This window comes from Somniosus microcephalus, chromosome 21 (genome assembly GCF_052327205.1).
Source record: "Somniosus microcephalus isolate GS21.2 chromosome 21, FLI_Smic_1.0, whole genome shotgun sequence".
In the NCBI taxonomy this organism is placed as follows: Eukaryota; Metazoa; Chordata; class Chondrichthyes; order Squaliformes; family Somniosidae; genus Somniosus; species Somniosus microcephalus.
Window position 1 is genome coordinate 28,161,152 of NC_141007.1, and position 18,910 is coordinate 28,180,061.

General features: G+C 48.7%; 1 protein-coding gene across 3 annotated transcripts in view; it reads left to right on the forward strand.

Annotated features, from left to right (window-relative positions):
• The first annotated feature begins 7,949 nt into the window (after positions 1–7,949).
• Positions 7,950–18,910, forward strand: part of LOC147102664 (putative uncharacterized protein MYH16) — a 589,631-nt gene continuing 578,670 nt past the window's right edge. Inside the window, exon 1 of one of the 3 annotated variants that reach the window (XM_085963368.1) lies at positions 7,950–8,185. In XM_085963368.1, the coding sequence (XP_085819494.1) occupies positions 8,102–8,185 (84 nt within the window). In that variant the 5' untranslated portion in view covers positions 7,950–8,101. The remainder of the gene's footprint in view (positions 8,186–18,910) is intronic. The other 2 variants (XM_085963373.1, XM_085963369.1) reach the window with 2 other exon arrangements.

Consider the following 18,910-nt stretch of genomic DNA (forward strand, 5'->3'; position numbering starts at 1 on the left):
ACAAGTCTAAAATGGACTTGCAGACTAATGATGGAAAAACGAAGGAGTGCATAAATGCTTCAGAAGAGAACAAAGTATCAGAACAGAATTCCACTGAACAACAACAACATAGTTTGACAGAGAATTCTGAGTCTGTCCAGTCTACAGACATGCACATTTCTGAGGAACACCGGGCTCGAACTCAACTCAATCTCAAACTACAACAGCAATTAGAACAAATGATTCGCTGTTTTGAGCAAGAGACGAATGCAAAGAAAAAATTCTTTGACACAGAGTTGGAGAATCTGGGAAGACAGCAGAAACAGCTGATGGAGAAAATGGAGCAGGAACACACAAACCGTCTGCGCGAAGAGGCCAAACGAATCAAAGCTGATTCGGTTTCTGAAGGTGCGTGCTCTAATCTGGTGGAGCAAGATGTTCAGCAACTGAAGGCGATTGTTAGCAGGTTGCAGGCAGAGAAGGCTGATTTGGTTGCCATGAATTCCGAGCTCCTACTGAAGTTGGGTGCAGCATCACCGGACGATTCATTTGTTGAAATTCGAATGGTGGAGGCTGCGGATGATGGCGAATTAAAAGGAACAAAGGAGCCCCAGTGCAAGGTTACAAACAGCCCTGCAGCCTATACGTCAAAAACACATGACGACGATACTGGGAAACGTCTGATGTCAGAAGAGTTAACGGTCAGCCAACTCCTTCATATGCTGAGGGACAAGACTCTGAAATTGGAAAAACTTGAACACGAGCTTCAATCTTCAAAGGAAAGGGGTTCGGAGCTCTCAAAAGTTATTGAAACAGCTGAGGTTGCAACACAGACTGAGAAGATTGCAGCAGAGCAGCCCTTGGATGCCAAGAGTACGCTGACTCACGTCAATGTAGAACAACAGAATGCTGAAACAGCTGCTCCAGTAGAGAGATTGAATAGTCCGAACAATCAATCTCCGAATGAAGTTGAAGTATTGAAATCACAAATGATGTCATTAGTAAAAGACTTGCAGGAAGCCCAGAAAAAGCTGGATGAAGCTGAACACATGAAGAAGTCTCTTCAGGAGAGATGTCTGGATTTGGAACAAAAGCTGGCTAACGTCCAGCTGGGCATGGAGGAAATAGAAGACAATAGAGAAGAAGCAGAAGATGATGACTCATCTGAACCATTATCACCCCTACCAGGTCACGCACGTGGTCCCTCCGAACTGAGCCAAATCAGTCTGGAAGTAGAAAAACTTCCCAAGGTACTCGAGCCTTTAGAAGTCAGCAATGCTGGTTCGGAAGTTACGGAAGTTCAAGCTGTTAAGTCCAGTGAAGGACTATTAGATGAGTCAACCCAGCAACGAGAACCTACTACACCACCGAGAACTACTACACCACCGAGGCGTTATCCGGACCGAGTCAGGAAGCGCAGGAGGCGCCTCCGCAGAGACTGAATCTGTGAACTGTTTTTACATGGAGTTGTGTATATATGTTATGATGTTATGTTTAATGGGGAATATATACTGTTAATCTAAAAAGGGAGGATTGTAGTGTATGTAACCGTTCCACCTTTAAGAGAACTATTTTAAGGGTTGCACTACTTTATCTTGGCTGCTGTATACTGTAATACCGGTGGTGACCACACCGGTATATAAGTGCTGTGTAATGATTTATTGGGCAGTTCCGCCCTGACCTTCAACTAGTAAAGACCTGTTAAAGTTTACTCTTGTGGTCTGTGTAGTAATTCTTAATATAACACACAGACTTAACAAAAGGGGCTTCCCCGAGGGTGAGAGCAATGGATCAGCTGATCTACTGTAGAAACATAGAAACATAGAAGATCGGAGCAGGAGTAGGCCATTCGGCCCCTCAAGCCTGCTCCGCCATTCAATGCGATCATGGCTGATCATCCAAGTTCAGTATCCGGTCCCTGCTTTCTCCCCATACCCCTTGATCCCTTTAGCCTTAAGAAATATATCCAACTCCTTCTTGAATATATTTAATGTATTGGCCTCTACTGCCCTCTGTGGTAGAGAATTCCACAGGTTCACCACTCTCTGGGTGAAGAAATTCCTCCTCATTTCTGTCCTAAATGGCTTACCCCTTATCCTTAGACTGTGACCCCTGTTTCTGGACTCCCCGACCATCGGGAACATCCTCCCTGCATCTAGACGTACAAATGCTCGACAACTCATCAAATAGAGTGTTAAAATCAAACTTTTCCAAGGAGGAGGGGCCTTTATGGCCACCAGGTGTGACATCTCCCTGAGCATCGAGCACAGTCAGGGCAGCAGAGGAGGCAGGAGAACCCACCTCCCCATCCAATAGATGTGCCCAGCAATGAGATAATGACCAGATAATCTGTTTTAGTGATGTTAGCGATAAATATTGGCCAGGACACTAGGGAGAACTCACCTGCGCTTCTTCGAAGTAGTGCCATGGGATCTTTTACATCCACCTGAGAGGGCAGATGAGGCCTTGTTTTAACATCTCATGTGAAAGACGGCCCCTCCAACAGTGCAGCACTCCCTCAGTACTGCACTGAGACTGTCAGCCTAGATTTTGTCCTCAAGTCTCTGGAGTGGGACTTGAACCCACAACCTTCTAGACCCCGAGGCAAGAGTGCGACCAACTGATCCGCAGCTGACACAGAGGACAGACAGGCTGACGGGCGAGAGAGGACTCAACTCAATGGCACACTTAGGGGCCTTTTTCATTAATAACAACAGAAAATGCTGGAAAAACTCAGCAGGCCAGGCAACATCCGTGGAGAGAAAATAGAGTCGACGTTTCGGGTCTAACCCCTTTTTCAAAACTGGAAAGGAAATGAAATAGATCGAAAGGAGGGCTGGGAGAGAGCAAAAGAAGTGAAGAGACATTAAGAGGTATTCAAAACGAGACGAGGTGGTGATAGGCCTAGTGGAGACAAAAGACAGCTCTAGATTAGATGTGAAATGTTCTGGCAGAATGAGAGACAGCTGCCATGTGGGAGAGAGAAAAAAAAGAAAGGGGGGTGGGGGGAAAGGCCCAAAACAGAGATGTGGATAAAATATAAGCAAAAATGTAATGGGGGCCGTGGTTATGATCTGAAATTGTTGAACTCTATGTTGAGTCCGGAAGGCTGTAAAGTGCCTAATCGAAAGATGAGGAGCTGTTCCTCGAGCTTACGTTGAGCTTCCGTGGAACAATGCAAGAGCCCGAGTACAGTGAGGTCTGAGTGGGAATGGGGTGGTGAATTAAAGTGACAGACGACCGGAAGCTCAGGGTCCCCCTCACGGACTGAACAGAGGTGTTCCGCAAAGCAGTCACCCAATCTACGTTTGGTCTCCCCAATGTAGAGGAGACCACATCGTGAGCAGCGAATACAGTATACTAGATTGCAAGAAGTACAAGTAAATCGCTGTTTCACCTGGAAGGGGTGTTTGGGGCCCTGGACAGTGGGAAGGGAGGAGGTATAAGGGCAGGTGTTGCATCTCCTGCGCTTGCACGGGAAGGTGCCGGGCGAAGGGGAAGGGGTGCTGGGTGTGATAGAGGAGTGGACTAGGGTGTCTCGGAGGGAGCGGGCCCTACGGAATGCTGAAAGGGGAGGGGAGGGGAAGATGCGTTTGGTGGTGGGATCACTGCGGAGGATGATCCGTTGAATGTGGAGGCTGGTGGGCTGAAAGGTGAGGACAAGGGGAACCCTATCGTGGTTCCGGGAGGGAGGGGCAGGGGTGAGGGCAGAAGTGCGGGAGATAGAACGGACACGGTCGAGGGCCGTGTTAACCACAGTAGAGGGGAATCCCCAGTTGCGGAAAAAGGAAGACATGTCGGAAGCACTGGTGTGGAAGGTGGCATCGTCGGAGCAGATGCGGCGGAGACGGAGAAACTGGGAGAATGGAATAGAGTCCTTACAGGAGGCAGGGTGGGAGGAAGTGTAGTCCAGGTAGCTGTGGGAGTCAGTGGGCTTGTAGTGAATGCTGGGGCTCTCACTGCAAATCAACCAGAGAAGGGAATTAGATGTGCTGATTGTCAGTGACAATTTGGCCACTGTGCAGTTGCAATGTTCATCAATTAGTGAAGTCTGGCACACACAATGGCCGAAACTTTCCCCTAAAAACACGGATGAGTTTGGAGCGTGGGGACAGTTAACTTGTTAAAAATGGGATTCCTGACCTGATCCCACTTCCAACCCGCCCACTTACGGTTTTGCCAGAGGCGGGACAAGGGCGAGCAGCCAACCCGCTGCCAGGGGGCGTTACCTTAATTTAAATATTATAATGAGGCTGGAAGCCTCTTCTTTGTTTTGGCCTTTCCCCCCACCCCCCTTCTCTCTCCCACATGGCAGCTGTCTCCCATTCTGCCAGCGCATTTCACACCGAATCTAGAGCCGTCATTGTGATTTGTCTCCACTAGTCCTATCACCATCTCGTCTCGTTTTGAATACCTCTTAATGTCTCTTCACTTCTCTTTTGTTCTCTCCCAGCCTGACCTTTTAATCCGTTTCATTTCCTGTGCTTTTTCAGTCTTGACAAAGGGTTTCGACCTGAAACGTTGACTCTATTTCTCTCTCCACGGACGTTGCCTGACCCGCTGAGTTTTTCCAGCATTTTCTGTTGTTATTTCGGATTTCCAGCATCTGCAGTATTTTGCTATCGTAGCCTCTTCTTTAACCTCCATTTTGAATTTAATTGCCTGTGGACGGGTTTCACGCAATTCGTGAAACCCGGCAGTTAAACAGAGGTGGGGACAGCTGCTTCCAGGAGGCAAGTGGCTTTATACCCACCTCCTGGATCTAGGGTCCGTGCCTAACCCACCCCCGCGATCGGAGACCCCACCCCCAACGAGGTCTCCCCAGGCCTCCGATCCCCACCATGAGGCCTCCTCCCCACCCCCACCCCACCGATGATGCTGCGGCCGGCCATAATCCTCCAGTGGCCAGCCCTGATCCCCACTCCCCCCCTCTCCGCACCCAACTGATCCTCGATTCCCCCGATCCCGAGCCGACCCCCCCACCCCACCGCCCCGCCGATCCCTGATCCCCCCCTCCCATGATGCCCAATGCTGACACCCCTCCCACTGCCCCTCCCCAGGACCGACCCCTCGCATCTGCAGGCCTACCCGCCCGCAGCCAGCCAGCCTCTCAATCTGGCCGGGCTGCGGGCGGGAATCCGAGGCCTTGCATGCAAATCAGGCCCTGCTGTTAAAGGCAGCAGGGCCTGCGGGAAACCTGGCCTCCAGGGTTTCCCGCCCATCTCGGAAGCCCGCCTCCCTGGAGAAAATTCGGGCCAATGTTTCTGGCGCTGGTACATGGTGACCTCATGAAGGGTAGTGCAGAATGGCGCTGCTGCTGTTGCTGCACTTTTACAAAGTGGACTTACACTGGTGTCAGCTACTAAGACCTGAGAAAAGTGAGTCTACCTAACCACCAGTGCAACAAAATGAGTCCGTTTTAGCTTCATCTGGCCGCAGTGGACACCGACTACAGGAGCGGGCGGCCAATGGACAATATAAAATGGCTCTGGACAAGGTAATGGCAGCCCTTGCCCAGGTACTTGTGGACACCACCAGCAAAGCATCCTGCGCTTGAATTACTAAACGGGTCAGTCACACAGTGTGCTGCTAACACTAATGCACCCATGTGTTGGATGAGCATCAACACGCCACCAGATCATTGATCAGACTGAAGGCAAGAGGTGTGAGGCTAGCTCTCTAACATTAGAATTTAATCAATATATAGTTAGAAGCCAGTAAAAGGAGCTCAGTCATGCACTCAAGCAATGCTACTAACTCTTTTGCTAGCTTACATTTTGCTGTACATATACTGGTCTGGAGCCAATAGCTGAAATACAGTTGGCCATTAATGCAGCTATAACAACAACTTGCATTTATATAGTGCCTTTAACATAGTAAAATGTCTCAGATTGGGAGGGATAGTCAACACTGAGGAAGACTGCAAAAAATTACAAGACATTAATAAACTTGCAGAATGGGCATATAATTGGCAGGTTAAATTCAACATAGATAAGTGTGAGGTATTACATTTTGGTAAGAAAGATAAGGGGGTCACATAATACTTGGAAAATAAGAATCTAAATGAGGTAGAGGAGCAAAGGATCTGGGAGTACAAATGCACAAATCACTAAAATTTGTGACACAGGTTAGCAAGGCCATAACAAAAGCAAACCAGGCACTGGGTTTATTCCTCGAGGGATAGAATTGAAAAATAGAGAAGTTATGCTAAACCTGTATCGAACCTTGGTTAGACCACACTTGGAGTACTGCATACAGTTCTGATCACCATGTTATAAAAAGGATATAGAGGCACTGGAGAGGGTGCAGAGAAGATTTACAAGGATGATACCAGAAATGCGAGGGTATACATATCAGGATAGGATGAACAGGCTGGGTCTCTTTTCTCTTGAAAAAAGAAGGCTGAGGGGTGACCGAATAGGTCTTTAAAATTATGAAAGGTTTTGATAGAGTGGATACAGAGAGAATGTTTCCACTTGTGGGAAGAGCATAACTAGAGGCCATCAATATAAGATAGTCACCAAGAAATTAAATAGGGAATTCAGAAAAATCTTCTTTACCCAAAGAGTGGTGAGAATGTGGAACTCGCTACCACAGGGAGTGGTTGAAGCGAATAGTATAGATGCATTTAAGGGGAGGCTAGACAAGCATATGAGGGAGAAGGGAATAGAGGGTTATGCTGATAGAGTTAGATGAGGAAAGATGGGAGGAGGCTCGTGTGGAGCATAAACACTGGCATAGACTAGTTGGGCCGAATGGCCTGTTTCTGTGCCGTATATCGTATGTAATCCTATGTAAGTCGTTTCACAGGAGCATTATCAGATAAAATTTGACACTAAGCCACCGAAAGAGATATTAGGATAGGTGACTGAAAGCTTGCTGAAAGAGGTAAGTTTTAAAGAGCGACTTAAAGGAGGAGAGAGAGGTAGAGAGTTTTAGGGAGGGAATTCCAGAGTTTAGGGCTTAGACAGCTGGCGGCATGGACATCAATTGTGGAGCGAAGGAAATCAATGATGCGCAAGAGGCCAGAGTTGGAGGAGCACAGACATACCAGTATGTCTAACTATAGCAGATTTAGAAAGAAAGAATGACTTGCATTTCTGTAGCGCCTTTCACGACCTTGGGACATCCCCAAAGCGCTTTACAGCCAACGAAGTACGATTGAAGTGTAGTCACTGTTGTAATTTAGGCAACGTTCCTACCCCGAGACCACAAGCAGTAATTTCCCGGCTTATGTATCTAGTATAACAAATGGAACTAAGGACTCTCTCACCCAGGTGCACCTGAATGGAAAGAAAGACCAAAAATCATGAGTTGCGGTTTGTGATCTGGAACTTCAAATTGCCTGTAATGGAGCGTGCATTGTTGGCTGGGCTGCTGACTATAGTAAGAACGATTCTTTTAAGTCAGCCTTTTAAGAAAAGGAAAAACATTGCCAGTACAGGATTTTCGCCTTGTTCTGTTCTTGCTGTTCTACACTTATTTGGCAGCCAGCTGACAAACCCGAGCCGGCCAGCGCTCTGAACACTCGGCGTTCCTTTCTACAGTCTTGGTTTTAACCCTCTCAGTGAGGCAGCTGTGCAGGAAGTCGTTGCGAACCGCCCCTCTCCCCCTCCCTGTCCCCGGTGACTCTTAGGTTTAGAGTGAAAAGGCTTTGCAGTTGAAGAGGTTACATCGGTCACTGTAGAAACCGCTCCTGCTCCCTCTGTTTGGAAGCATGGATACTGTGCAGTGCAGTACGTGTGGCTGCAAAACGCCAGCCCCTGCTGCCGAGCTAATACAACTGATGTTTATTGATCAGATAAGAGAGTAATTGAACGCCTGGGCTGGCTGGCTCCTTGCAGGCGGGGTTTCTTTAAGCTATAAAGCAGAGGGAGGCTTTCTCCACACAATTTGGCTTTAGGGCTTGGCTGAAGCTTTTCTGTTTTTTTTCCCCAGCATTTCTCCCCTCCCCCCTCTCTCTCTCTCTCTCTCTCTATATATATCTCTCTCACTACTTCTCTCCCTCACTCTCTCTCAATACTGCTGAAGGGTCAGATAACACCAGGCTGCTCGTACTGGCCTCGCACGCTTCCTCTACATGCCTGAGTGATGGCGGGATGAGAGGCTGCTGTCTGGGAGGATGGAGAAGAAAGTGTGTGTGATCCAAACAGATTTTCATCAGTATCGTCCAACTATTAGCATTCAAGTCAAGCCTCTAGCACATGTAAGACACAAATGCCATCCTTTTCCTCATTTCCTTAGTCTATACATGGTTAGCGTGACAGTATATTACTTATGCTGCTATTTAGCTTATATTGGCAATGTCTTGTGTTGATGTTAGTGTAACTCTGACTCTTGTATTATCTCTTGTAATGCACGTGCTGAGGGCTGACTTCTGTCAGTGGTGCTGCCAGCTTTATCGTGAGACAATGCAGGCTTTCACTTAAAAGTCTCAGCTAAAAAGCTCAGATTTTTAATCATGCGTTTTGCTTTATTGCAGCAACTGAATCTTAATATCTGATTGATGCAAAAATAATATCAGGAAAAAGACACAACTTTGGAACAAAATAGAAATTGTTCATGAAGGGTGTTTAAGGATAACGTAACTATTATTCATCTTCAAAAAGTTAATGTATAAATGTGCACAGTTAATTTTATATATCATATGGGGGAGAAATTCAGTTGGCTGCGCCACCCATTAGCGCCTTAAGAGGGCGCTAAGTGGGTCGCAAGCCAACTGGTGCCCAGGCGCGGCACTGCCCACGCCTCCTGCTAAATTCCGCGGAACGTTAGTGGTGGCGCTAACCGTCAGCGCTGCACCGCCACCGATGACGTCATCGGTGTGCGCAGCGCCCCGCTAATGCCCCAGCCGCGATATTTGGCAGCGCCCCCTGATTTACCGCCGGACGCTATGTCCGATCGGTTCAGAGGGGCCTACCTGCGGCCGGGGAGGTGCAAGTTAAAGGCGAGGTGCGGGGCGGCCATTTTTGTTGTTGGCCGCCTGCCAGCACCTGCCTGCGCTCCCGTCCCCGGCCTCCTGAACCCCCCCCCCGCGGAGTGCCGGCTGCGCTCCAAGAGCCTGGCACTTCTATTCGGTGCCGGGCTCTTTTGCCTGCACTCGTGATCCTCGGGGGCCCAGCTGGGCCCCAGATCGCGCTGCACAAGGCCCCTCCCCTTTAAGAAGGGGAGGAAGGCCTGCAATACCGCAGCGCAACGTGCCGCAGCGTGTGGCGCTGCGGCACGTTGCACCACGATATTCAGTCGCAGCGCCCCAAGAGGGATGCGGGGCGCCTCCAGTCGCGCTGCACTTCCCTTTGGGGCGCTACCACTCAATTTCCGGCGGGCGACCGCGAATGCTTCCGGGGCGCTACTTTTAGCGCCCTGGCGAGGCTGGCGCCCCAAACGGGGCTATACTCAATTTCTCCCCCTATATCTTTAATGTTTTGTACTAAAAAGAGGAAGAACTTGCATTTATATAGCGCCTTTCATGACCTCAGGATGGCCCAAAGCGCTTTACAGCCAATGAAGTACTTTTGAAATGTAGTCACCGTTGTAATGTAGGAAACGCAGCAGCCAATTTGTGCACAGCAAGCTCCCACAACCAGCAATGTGATAAATGACCAGATAATCTGTTTTAGTGATGTTGGTTGAAATAAATATTGGCCAGGACACCGGGGAGAACTCCCCTGCTCTTCTTCAAAATAGTGCCATGGAATATTTTACGTCCACCTGAGAGGGCAGACGGTTTAACACCTGATCCAAAAGATGGCTCCTCTAACAGTGCAGTGCTCCTTAGTATTGCACTGAAAGGCCAGGCTAGATTATGTGTTCAAGTCTCTGGAATGGGGCTTGAACTCGTTGCCTTGAGCATTAGAAGCGAGAGTTCTGCCACTGAGCCAAATCTGACACCAATGTCAATTTGATAGCTCACAATAATAAATATAAATTTTAAGTAATTCTTGGCATAATACAAGTAGTTATGAAATATATAATGGAAAGCTGATTTCAAATAGATAATGCATGTTTCTCATGCACAAGGGCTGGTTAATACTTTGTGTTTGGCTCATGTGTTGATTTTTTCAATACTGCAACTAGTTGATTCATCTTATCATCACTCTCAGTTTGACAGGAGGCAGTCACAGTCTTTGGCACAATGCAATTTTCTTCCTCAGGACTAAAATAAGCTCTTGTATTACTATTAGTTATTGGAGCAATTTCAGTGAGTTACCATTAGTTAGTAGAGGAATCAAATTTCCTCCCACTTCTGTTCACCTCCCCCCACCCCCCGCCCCACCTGTGAATCCCTCCTCCACCTTCGGTCTCCCCCCACCGCCCCCCCCCCCCCCCCCCGCTTCCCCGCTCTCGGTCTCCCCCGCCATGTGGAGGGCATGAGGACGCAGTGGCTTTTTAAAATATTATTCATTCTCGGGATGTGGGAGTCACTAGCAAGTGACCCATCCTCCGAGAAAGCGGTGGTGGGCCTTCCTCTTCAGTTGGTGCAGTCCGTGTGGTGAAGGTGGAGCACAGTGCCCTGAACCACTACAGCCCAGATGTTGTTGGGACCTACGGGTGTCTAGATTCTGTGTCTAGTGCACTTCCGCATGGTCTCCTCCCCCGCCCCGCCCCGCCCCGCCCACACTATTTCCACTGGGCGGGCTGGTTAAAAATGGGGGCTTCTCTGTCCAGGCTTACAATCAAAGATTGACTACTTGGTGAAGTAGGATCTGGCCGAGCTTGTGGAAACATAGAAACATAGAAGATAGGAGCAGGAGTAGGCCATTCGGCCCCTGGAGCCGCTCCGCCATTCAATAAGATCATGGCTGATCATCCAAATTCAGTACCCTGTCCCTGCCTTCTCCCCATATCCCTTGATCCCTTTAGCCTTAAGAAATATATCTAACTCCCTTTTGAATATATTCAATGAATTGGCCTCAACTGCCTTCTGTGGTAGAGAATTCCACAGGTTCACCACTCTCTGGGTGAAGAAATTCCTCCTCATCTCTGTCCTAAATGGCTTACCCCTTATCCTTAGACTGTGTCCCCTGGTTCTGGACTCCCCCGCCATCGGGAACATCCTTCCTGCATCTAGTCTGTCCAGTCCTGTTAGAATTTTATAAGTTTCAATGAGATCCCCTCTCATTCTTCTAAACTCCAGCGAGTATAAACTGTACTCTGAGCAACTCAGTGTGTTAAAGAGCAAAGGGGAGGGGGGATAAAGAGACAAGAAATGGAGAAAATTCTTTACTTAAACAAAAGAGGGAAATAGTGTGATGTATAATTACTCAGAAAATTCTATGTTTTACATGATTTCTTATATATCTTGATATAATCCATTTTTGTTTTGATTGTCAACTTTCCAAAATGGGTAATTAAAAATAATACAGTACTGGAAATGAGATCATGTATGAAGAATGCGAGATCTTAAATCCAATTTGTATTTCTGCTTCTCAAAGCAATTCACATGTTATAGAAGTAGCAGGTCTGTGCTTGTCCCTCCCTTGTCCATCAGCAAACATAGGTTGTTTTTTTAACCCGTTTAAAGGTGTTTTTACAACACTGCGGGACTGTTGGCTCGCAGCACATGGGTTTTATGCATCAGCATTCACCAGAGAGTAATTCCCCTGCCAAATGTGGTCAGCAGTGGGATCTTCAGCTCTGTTGCCTGATTGACCTCTTCTGTGGATCCAGTTGGCCTCGCGGAAGACTTCAAATGTAAAAATAGGAGAGAACATGTTTTCACGTCATTCTCCCAGGACTTGGACTGTGCCGAGTTAAAGTGCAAAAGAACCTTAAGAAAATTACTCTTCAAGAATGGTCTTCACTCTTCAGGACTGCTTGTAGAAGTGTCATTTAAAGATTAAGGGGGGGAAATTTGGTTGATTTGCACCTCCCGTTAGGGCGCTAATGGGACGCAAAGCAACTAGCGCCCGGGCGCGGCGCCGCTAACGCCTCCCGCGAAATTCAGCAGGAGGTGAGCGGTGGTGGTAACCGTTAGCGCCCCGCAGGGCTGCACTGCCGGTGATGGCATCATCACCGTACGCAGCGCCCCGCTCGCGCCCCAGCCGTGATCTTCGGTAGCGCCCCCCGGGGTGGCGCAAATTAAAGGGGAGATGCCGGGCGCCCATTTTTGTTGCTGGCCGCCTGCCAGCACCTGCCCGCTTTGCCGTCCCCAGCCTTCTGAGTAGCCCCCCCGCGGCGTGCCGGCTGCGCTCCGTGAGCCCGGCACTTCTCTTGAGTGCCAGGCTCTTTTGCCGGCACTCCGATCCCTGGTGGCCCAGCTGGGCCCTGGGTCGTGCTGCGCAAGGCCCCTTCCCTTTAATAAGGGAAGGAAGGCCTGCAGTACCGCGGCGCGGTGTGCCGCAGTGCGTGGCACTGCTGCATGTAGCGCCGCGATATTCGCAGCACCCCAAGAGGGAGGCGGGGCGCTTCCAGTAGCGCCCCACCTCCCTCTTGGGGCGCTACCGGTGAATTTCGGGCACGGGGGTGCTAATTTTTTCGGGGTGCTAAAAGTAGCGCCCCAAAGGGGGCGCGACCCAATTTGTCCCCCAAAGTCCCTCGTCATTTGTTTTATATCCCTGATTTCAGGAAAGCTGATTTAAACATTGAGGCCTAGAAATTGGGTCGCGCCTACGCGGCATTCTAAGTTCCCAAAATGGCGGGCAGGAAACGCGCACACTTCCAATGGGACGTGCGCCGCCCGCCATATTGAGTAAGAACAAACAAGAGGCGTCCTTTACCCATGCCTTTGCATATGCAAATAAGGAGCCTAAAGTCTGCAACATTGGTTTGCCCTGAGGCAGCCAGCGCCATTGCTGGGTGTGCTCAGGAAAAACAACCCTGTATATGGCATGCAGAAAAAAAGGTAAGTAGCTTGCCTGTAATCCCCTCACCCAACCAACCTCTCCCCCCCCCGACCCCAACAACCGAGATTCCCCGACCTTCAAACACTGGCCCTGACTCCAGTCTCCCTCCCCCGACCCAACCTCCAGGCTCCCTGATCTCCCTCTCGGCCCCAACCTCCGGTCCCCATGACCCCGATCTCCCACCCTCCCCACCACCCCCTCCCAAGGCCACTAATCACTCCCCTCAGGCCATCTATCCCCCCCCCCCCCACCACCAAAGATCAGTTCGCTGCCTGGCCTCCTCTTGTTCATATGAGAATGAGACCTGAGGCCTAATTTCCAGGCCTTCCCAGACCCTACCATTGGCGGTAAAAAGGTAGTGATATCTGGTGCGGCAAGTTCCTGAATATTAGAATTGTCTCCTTAAAATGAAGCAAACTCTCTTGGCCCTCTCTGCCTTGTTACAGTCCACCAGTACTACCATCCTGGGCTGTTAAATAAATGCTCTGAATTTGTTTTTTTCTCTTTCCCCTTCCCAGTTCAAATTTCAGGCTAAAAAAACACTGCAGAATGAAAATCCAAATGTAAAGTTCAGTTCAGATGACTTGGACATGCTTGAGCCTGAGCAGGTTGTCTTATCTCACTGCACCCATTCCCGCCCCTCCCCCCACTCACACACACAGTCTGCCTTCATTTCCCTACTGACAGGTCAAGCTCAGAAAGTTCACCTCTCACATGCAGTGCTCTTACAGATTGAAGCTCAAAGTCCAGTCGATGAACACGATCATGCGGTTCTTTTAACTGAAACCACAGACAGTAGTAATACAACATCAGAACATTTTTTAGTGTTGATGAATTGTTCGAGCTTGAGGTGGTAGCTTGCTGGTATTTGGTGCATTTAAGGGAAAGCTCGGTAAGCACATGAGGGAGAAAGAAACAGAAGGATATGTTGAGAAGGTGAGATGAAGTAAATAGTGTGGGAGGAGGCTCGTGTGGAGCATAAACACCGACTTAATGGCCTAGGCTGAATGGCCTGTTTCTGTGCTGTAAACTCGATGGGGGAAAAATTGAGTCGCACCCCCTTTGGGGCGGTAACTTCGCCGGGGTGCTATTTTTAGCGCCCCCAAAAAATTTGCACCTCCGTGGCCAAAATTCATCGGTAGCGCCCCAAGAGGGAGGCAGGGTGCTACTGGAAGTGCCCCGCCTCCCTCTTGGGGTGCTGCGAGGGAATATCGCAGCGCTACGTGCCACAGCGCCACGCGCCATGGTACTGTAGGCCTTCCTCCTCTTCTTAAAGGGAAGGGTCCTTGCGCAGCGCGACCCGGGGTCCAGCTGGGCCACCAGATATCAGAGTGCCGGCAAAAGAGCCCGGCATTCGAGAACTGCCGGGCTCACGGAGCTGCTCAGGAGGCTGGGGACGGCAACGGGGGCAGGTGCTGGCAGGCGGCCGGCAACAAAAATAGCCGCCAGGCACCTCACCTTTAATTAGTGTCGCCCCAGCCGCAGGTAGGCTCCCCTGACCCTGTCAGACATAGCGTCCGACAGTAGGTCAGGGCGGCGCTACCGAAGATCGCGAGCGGGGCGCTGCGCACTGCGATGATGTCATCGCCGGCGGCGCAGCAGCACGGGGTTCTAATGATTACCGCCGCCACTAACCACCCGCTGAATTTCGCGGGAGGCGTTGGCGGTGCCGCGCCCAGGCGCTAGTTGCTTTGCGCCCAGTTAGCGCCTTCTAACGGGAGGCGCAAAGCAACCGAATTTTTCCCCCATTGTATTTATATTGATCTCAAAGGTAGTGTTAGCGGAGAGCAGAGCATTGGTGCATTTTGCAGTTTCGCCATTCAGGGTTTAACTGGAACTGGATCAGGGTGAGGTGAGGTTCACAACATGAAAAAGCCAAATGCTGGAGGATGCTTGAAAACTAAAAGAAAGAAAGACTTGTAATTTTATAGCACCTTTCACGGCCTCAGGATCTTCCCAAACCGCTTTTACAGCCAATGAAGCACGTTTTGAAGTGTGGCCACTGTTGCAGTGTGGGAAACACGGCAGCCAATTTGTGCACAGCAAGGTCCCACAAACAGCAATGAAATAAATGACCAGATCATCTGTTTTAGGTGTTGATTGAGGGATGAATGTTGACTCGGACACTGGAAAAACTTCCCTGCTCTAAAGCAAAAGCAGCAAAATGCTAGAGGTACACCACAGGTCAGTTGGTCCATGGAGAGAACAGATAGTTAACATTTCATTAGAACTGAAAAATATATTCCCTTCAGAATGACATGGCATATTATCGTGACAGATACTTAGAGTATTATTATGTAAAAGTTGATCAGCTGTATATTGCAATAAGATTGTATCTGTTTACTGTAATTGTCTCTTTGATTGCTTCATAATTCCTGTTTTATTCCTTTCAGTGTCTTTCTGCTTCTGTCTCAGTCTTCTCTCACTCTCTCTCGTTTCCACTCTCTTATGTCCGCGCTCTTCTGTAAGTCTCTAGTATCGATGCATTTAAGGGGAGGCTAGACAAGCATATGAGGGAGAAGGGAATAGAGGGTTACGCTGATAGATTTAGATGAGGAAAGACGGGAGGAGGCTCGAGTGGAGCATAAACGCCAGCATGGACTGGTCGAATGGCCTGTTTCTGTGCCGTATATCCTGTGTAATCCTAGCCTGGAGCTGAAAATTGGCCCTTGTATTTCTCAACGGGCTTTGTTAATGGTAAAATCGCTAGAATTCTGACGCTTTCACAGTCACAAGTTGTGAAATCTCGGCTGTTTTATTTTTAGTGCATTTATTAAATGAATACAGTATTCTTTTGAGCAAGGGTGATACGCAGATTGCTGTGTTTTCTTTACTCCAAATGCGTGCTTCTGTCAAGTGTGAATTTGAGGCCCTGTGTTTTGCAGGTTTTAAACATAGTGCTGTCCAATACGTTAGCCACATGTGACTAATTGGGAATCCAGATGTGGATAATTGCATTTGTGATTAGTAAATAAAGAGTGAGTAATAGACACCATCGTTGGGCATGTTGCTCACAGTTTATGTATATACTTTAACCTTTTTGTACATTTGTTGGTAAAATGTTAAGACGAAAAGCAGAGTGTGCGAGTGTTTCGTGATCATTCTGAGTGCTTTACTTCCTTGGTTACTGAATGGTGCTAGATGTTTGTTAAGTAAATGCACACACGTGGAGTACATTTACCTGTACTGTGAGTGCGTGTAAGGCGTTTTCTGCTTAAAATGATGCATGTGGCTAAAGCGGTGTCGCCGTAGCAACACCTGCGGCTGGCCAGCAATTTTTATTGGACAGCACTATTTTAACAAGATGGGAGTCTGTAAATTGCTCCCGGCCGTTCGGTTGGGAATCAAGAATGATTTAGGTGAATTTAATCAAAGTGTAATGTTAGGCTCGTAGTTTTACTGCAATAAAGGAAAAGGAAAAAGCTACTGTATCATAATCAGTGTGCTAACACTGGCTAACTTGTGTGCGTGAAAATAGCCATGAACTGTCTTAAAGAGTATTCAAATTCATTTTCTTTGGTAATGCCTTTCAAGAAAGAAAGCGGGCAAATTTGAAAGAATTTGGAGTAAAGCTGGAGCCTCGCTTGGCGGCATCGCAGATCGTGGAATGAGGCGAGGAGCTTGGTGCATTCCACTCGGGGCCCTGTCGAATTTCTGGCCATTAAAAATTAATAACTTGATAGGGGCAGCTCCCCACACTGAACTCATTGCCCGAGTCTCCCCTCAGCACTCCTGCCAAGTAAGGCACCTGCTGAGCATTGAGTCTCAGAGAATTTATTGCACAGATAAGAGTGGAGTCCTCTACAGATTCTCTAGTTGTTGATGTATTTTGAAGGTCGTTCACACAAAAAACGCTCAGTGAGTGTGTGGCTCACATATTTTACTTGAAACTGTACCTGAGAGATATCCCCGAGACTATGTTCTGATACCAAGGGGTACGAGAAGGCTGGACTGTTAAAGTATATCCTCTGTAAGTCTGTTACAGAAGGTGAGACTTAAATGCTAGAGGCTGCTGGAGGAAAATAAAGAAAGGATAACAATTTAAAAGAAATACCATTTCAATATATTTTCCTTCCTTCCTTCCTTCCCTTCTCTCCTTCCTTCCTTCTCTCCTTCCTTCCCTTCTCTCCTTCCTTCCCTTCTCTCCTTCCTTCCTTCCCTTCTCTCCTTCCTTCCCTTCTCTCCTTCCTTCCCTTCTCTCCTTCCTTCCCTTCTCTCCTTCCCTTATCTCCTTCCCTTCCTTCCCTCTCTCGGAAGTGCAATGCATTTAAATGGCAATTAAAAGAAGTCACGCAGTTCTCCAGTTGCTTTTCATTCCTTTCCCTTTTACTCAATGAGCCTACTCCCAAAAGACTAGGTCTGGCCCATACATGCTAACTCTCAATCACTAAAAGTGTTTCAATCCATGTGTCAACTTGTTAGTGCCTCACCAGAAAACAAATTTCCCCCCGGGATTACAGGTTGTCAATATGAATATCATTTGGCGGTTCGGACTGGAGGTTGTCAGAATCAAACAGATGCTACTCTCCCACTGTTAGTTGCACACAAGTTTAAGGCAGAAAAATGATACGGTGAGCTAGTGGTTTCTGAGTGTTGCAAATACAGATGTGTTTATCTAGTGTCAGTTGCCAAAGAAACTATTCATAACAAAGCTAGTAAAATGCATCTTCAGAGTAAAACATCACTGTTGTGTATGTACCTTTAAGAGAGAACTGTTTTACAGCTCCTGTATACTGTAGTACCGGCAGTGACCACACCTATATATAAAGCCGGAGCAGGCTTCTGTACTTCAGTCTTGAGACTACTCTACTCCAGTAAGTACCTGTTGATTGTTAAGTTACAGCATCCGTGTAGTTCTTGGGGAAACATCCTATTTAAAGAATCACGGATCTAACAGTGGCGACGAGTGTCGATTCGAATCTACCTGCAACTCTGCATTTCCCTTCGAGGATTCGCTCCGGGAGGGCGGTGGAAGAAAGTCGAGGCCAGAAACACGGGCGTCGACCACGAGCAACCGCCCAGTCGTCCGGCAGAGAGTGAACATCGCAGGGGAGGCTGTGGAGAGCCGGGCTTGGTTCCCCAGCCACGACGATCAGCAACAGACTGACGACAGGTACAGTGCAGACCCTTCCCGGACAGCGGCGGCTGGAGCCGACCGACGGCAGAGAAAAAGCCGAGCAGCGTCGATGGGGTAAGATAGAGGGTGAAGCGCACAGGGCGCAGCCGGGGGTTGAAAACCGAGCGGCGTCGAGGAAAAACAAAACGGAGAGAGAGAGGGTAAAGCAGCAGCCGGGTTCAGGACCGAGCGGCGGAAACGGGAAAGGCGCACAGAAAAAAAAAACGCGCAGAGCACAGCTAGGGCTCAAGGGCTATACAGTGTCCGCGGGGAGAAGAAGGGAGAACACGGGAGACGCCATTGAGCCGCGGAGAAGAAGGAAGAGCGCGGGAGACGCCATTTTTAGAAGCCGCAGCGGAGAAGAAGGGCGAGCGCGGGAAGAAAGGAAAGCGCGGGAGACGCCATTTTGTGCCAGCGGAGAAGAAGGGAAAGCGCGGGAGACGCCATTTTTGACAGTTAAATCACACCCAGGGATGCCGAAGAGTGGCAGTATCTCTACGTTCGACAATGAAGTCGAAGATTGGGCGACATATGTGGAACGTATTGAGGTGTACTGCAGGGCGAATGAAGTGCCAGATGCTAGGAAAGCACTGGTTTTGTTAAATTCCATGGGTGCAAAAACTTATGGGTTACTGCGAAACCTAATAACCCCAGAGAAGCCTGTGAACAAGAATTTCGAAAGCATAGTAGAAATCCTACAGGACCACTTAAACCCCACACCGCTGCTGATAGCAGAACGATTTAAGTTCCATAAAAGGAACCAACACAAAGACGAAAGCAATGCTGAGTACTTAACGGAACTGCGCAAGCTATCGAAACACTGCCAGTTTGGAGCGGGACTAGCAGACACGTTAAGGGACAAGTTTGTGTGTGGGCTTCAAAGTGAAGGAACCCAGAAACGGCTTCTATCAGAAAAGGATCTTACGCTGGACAAGGCTTTCAGTATGGCAGTATCACACGAAGCAGCCGC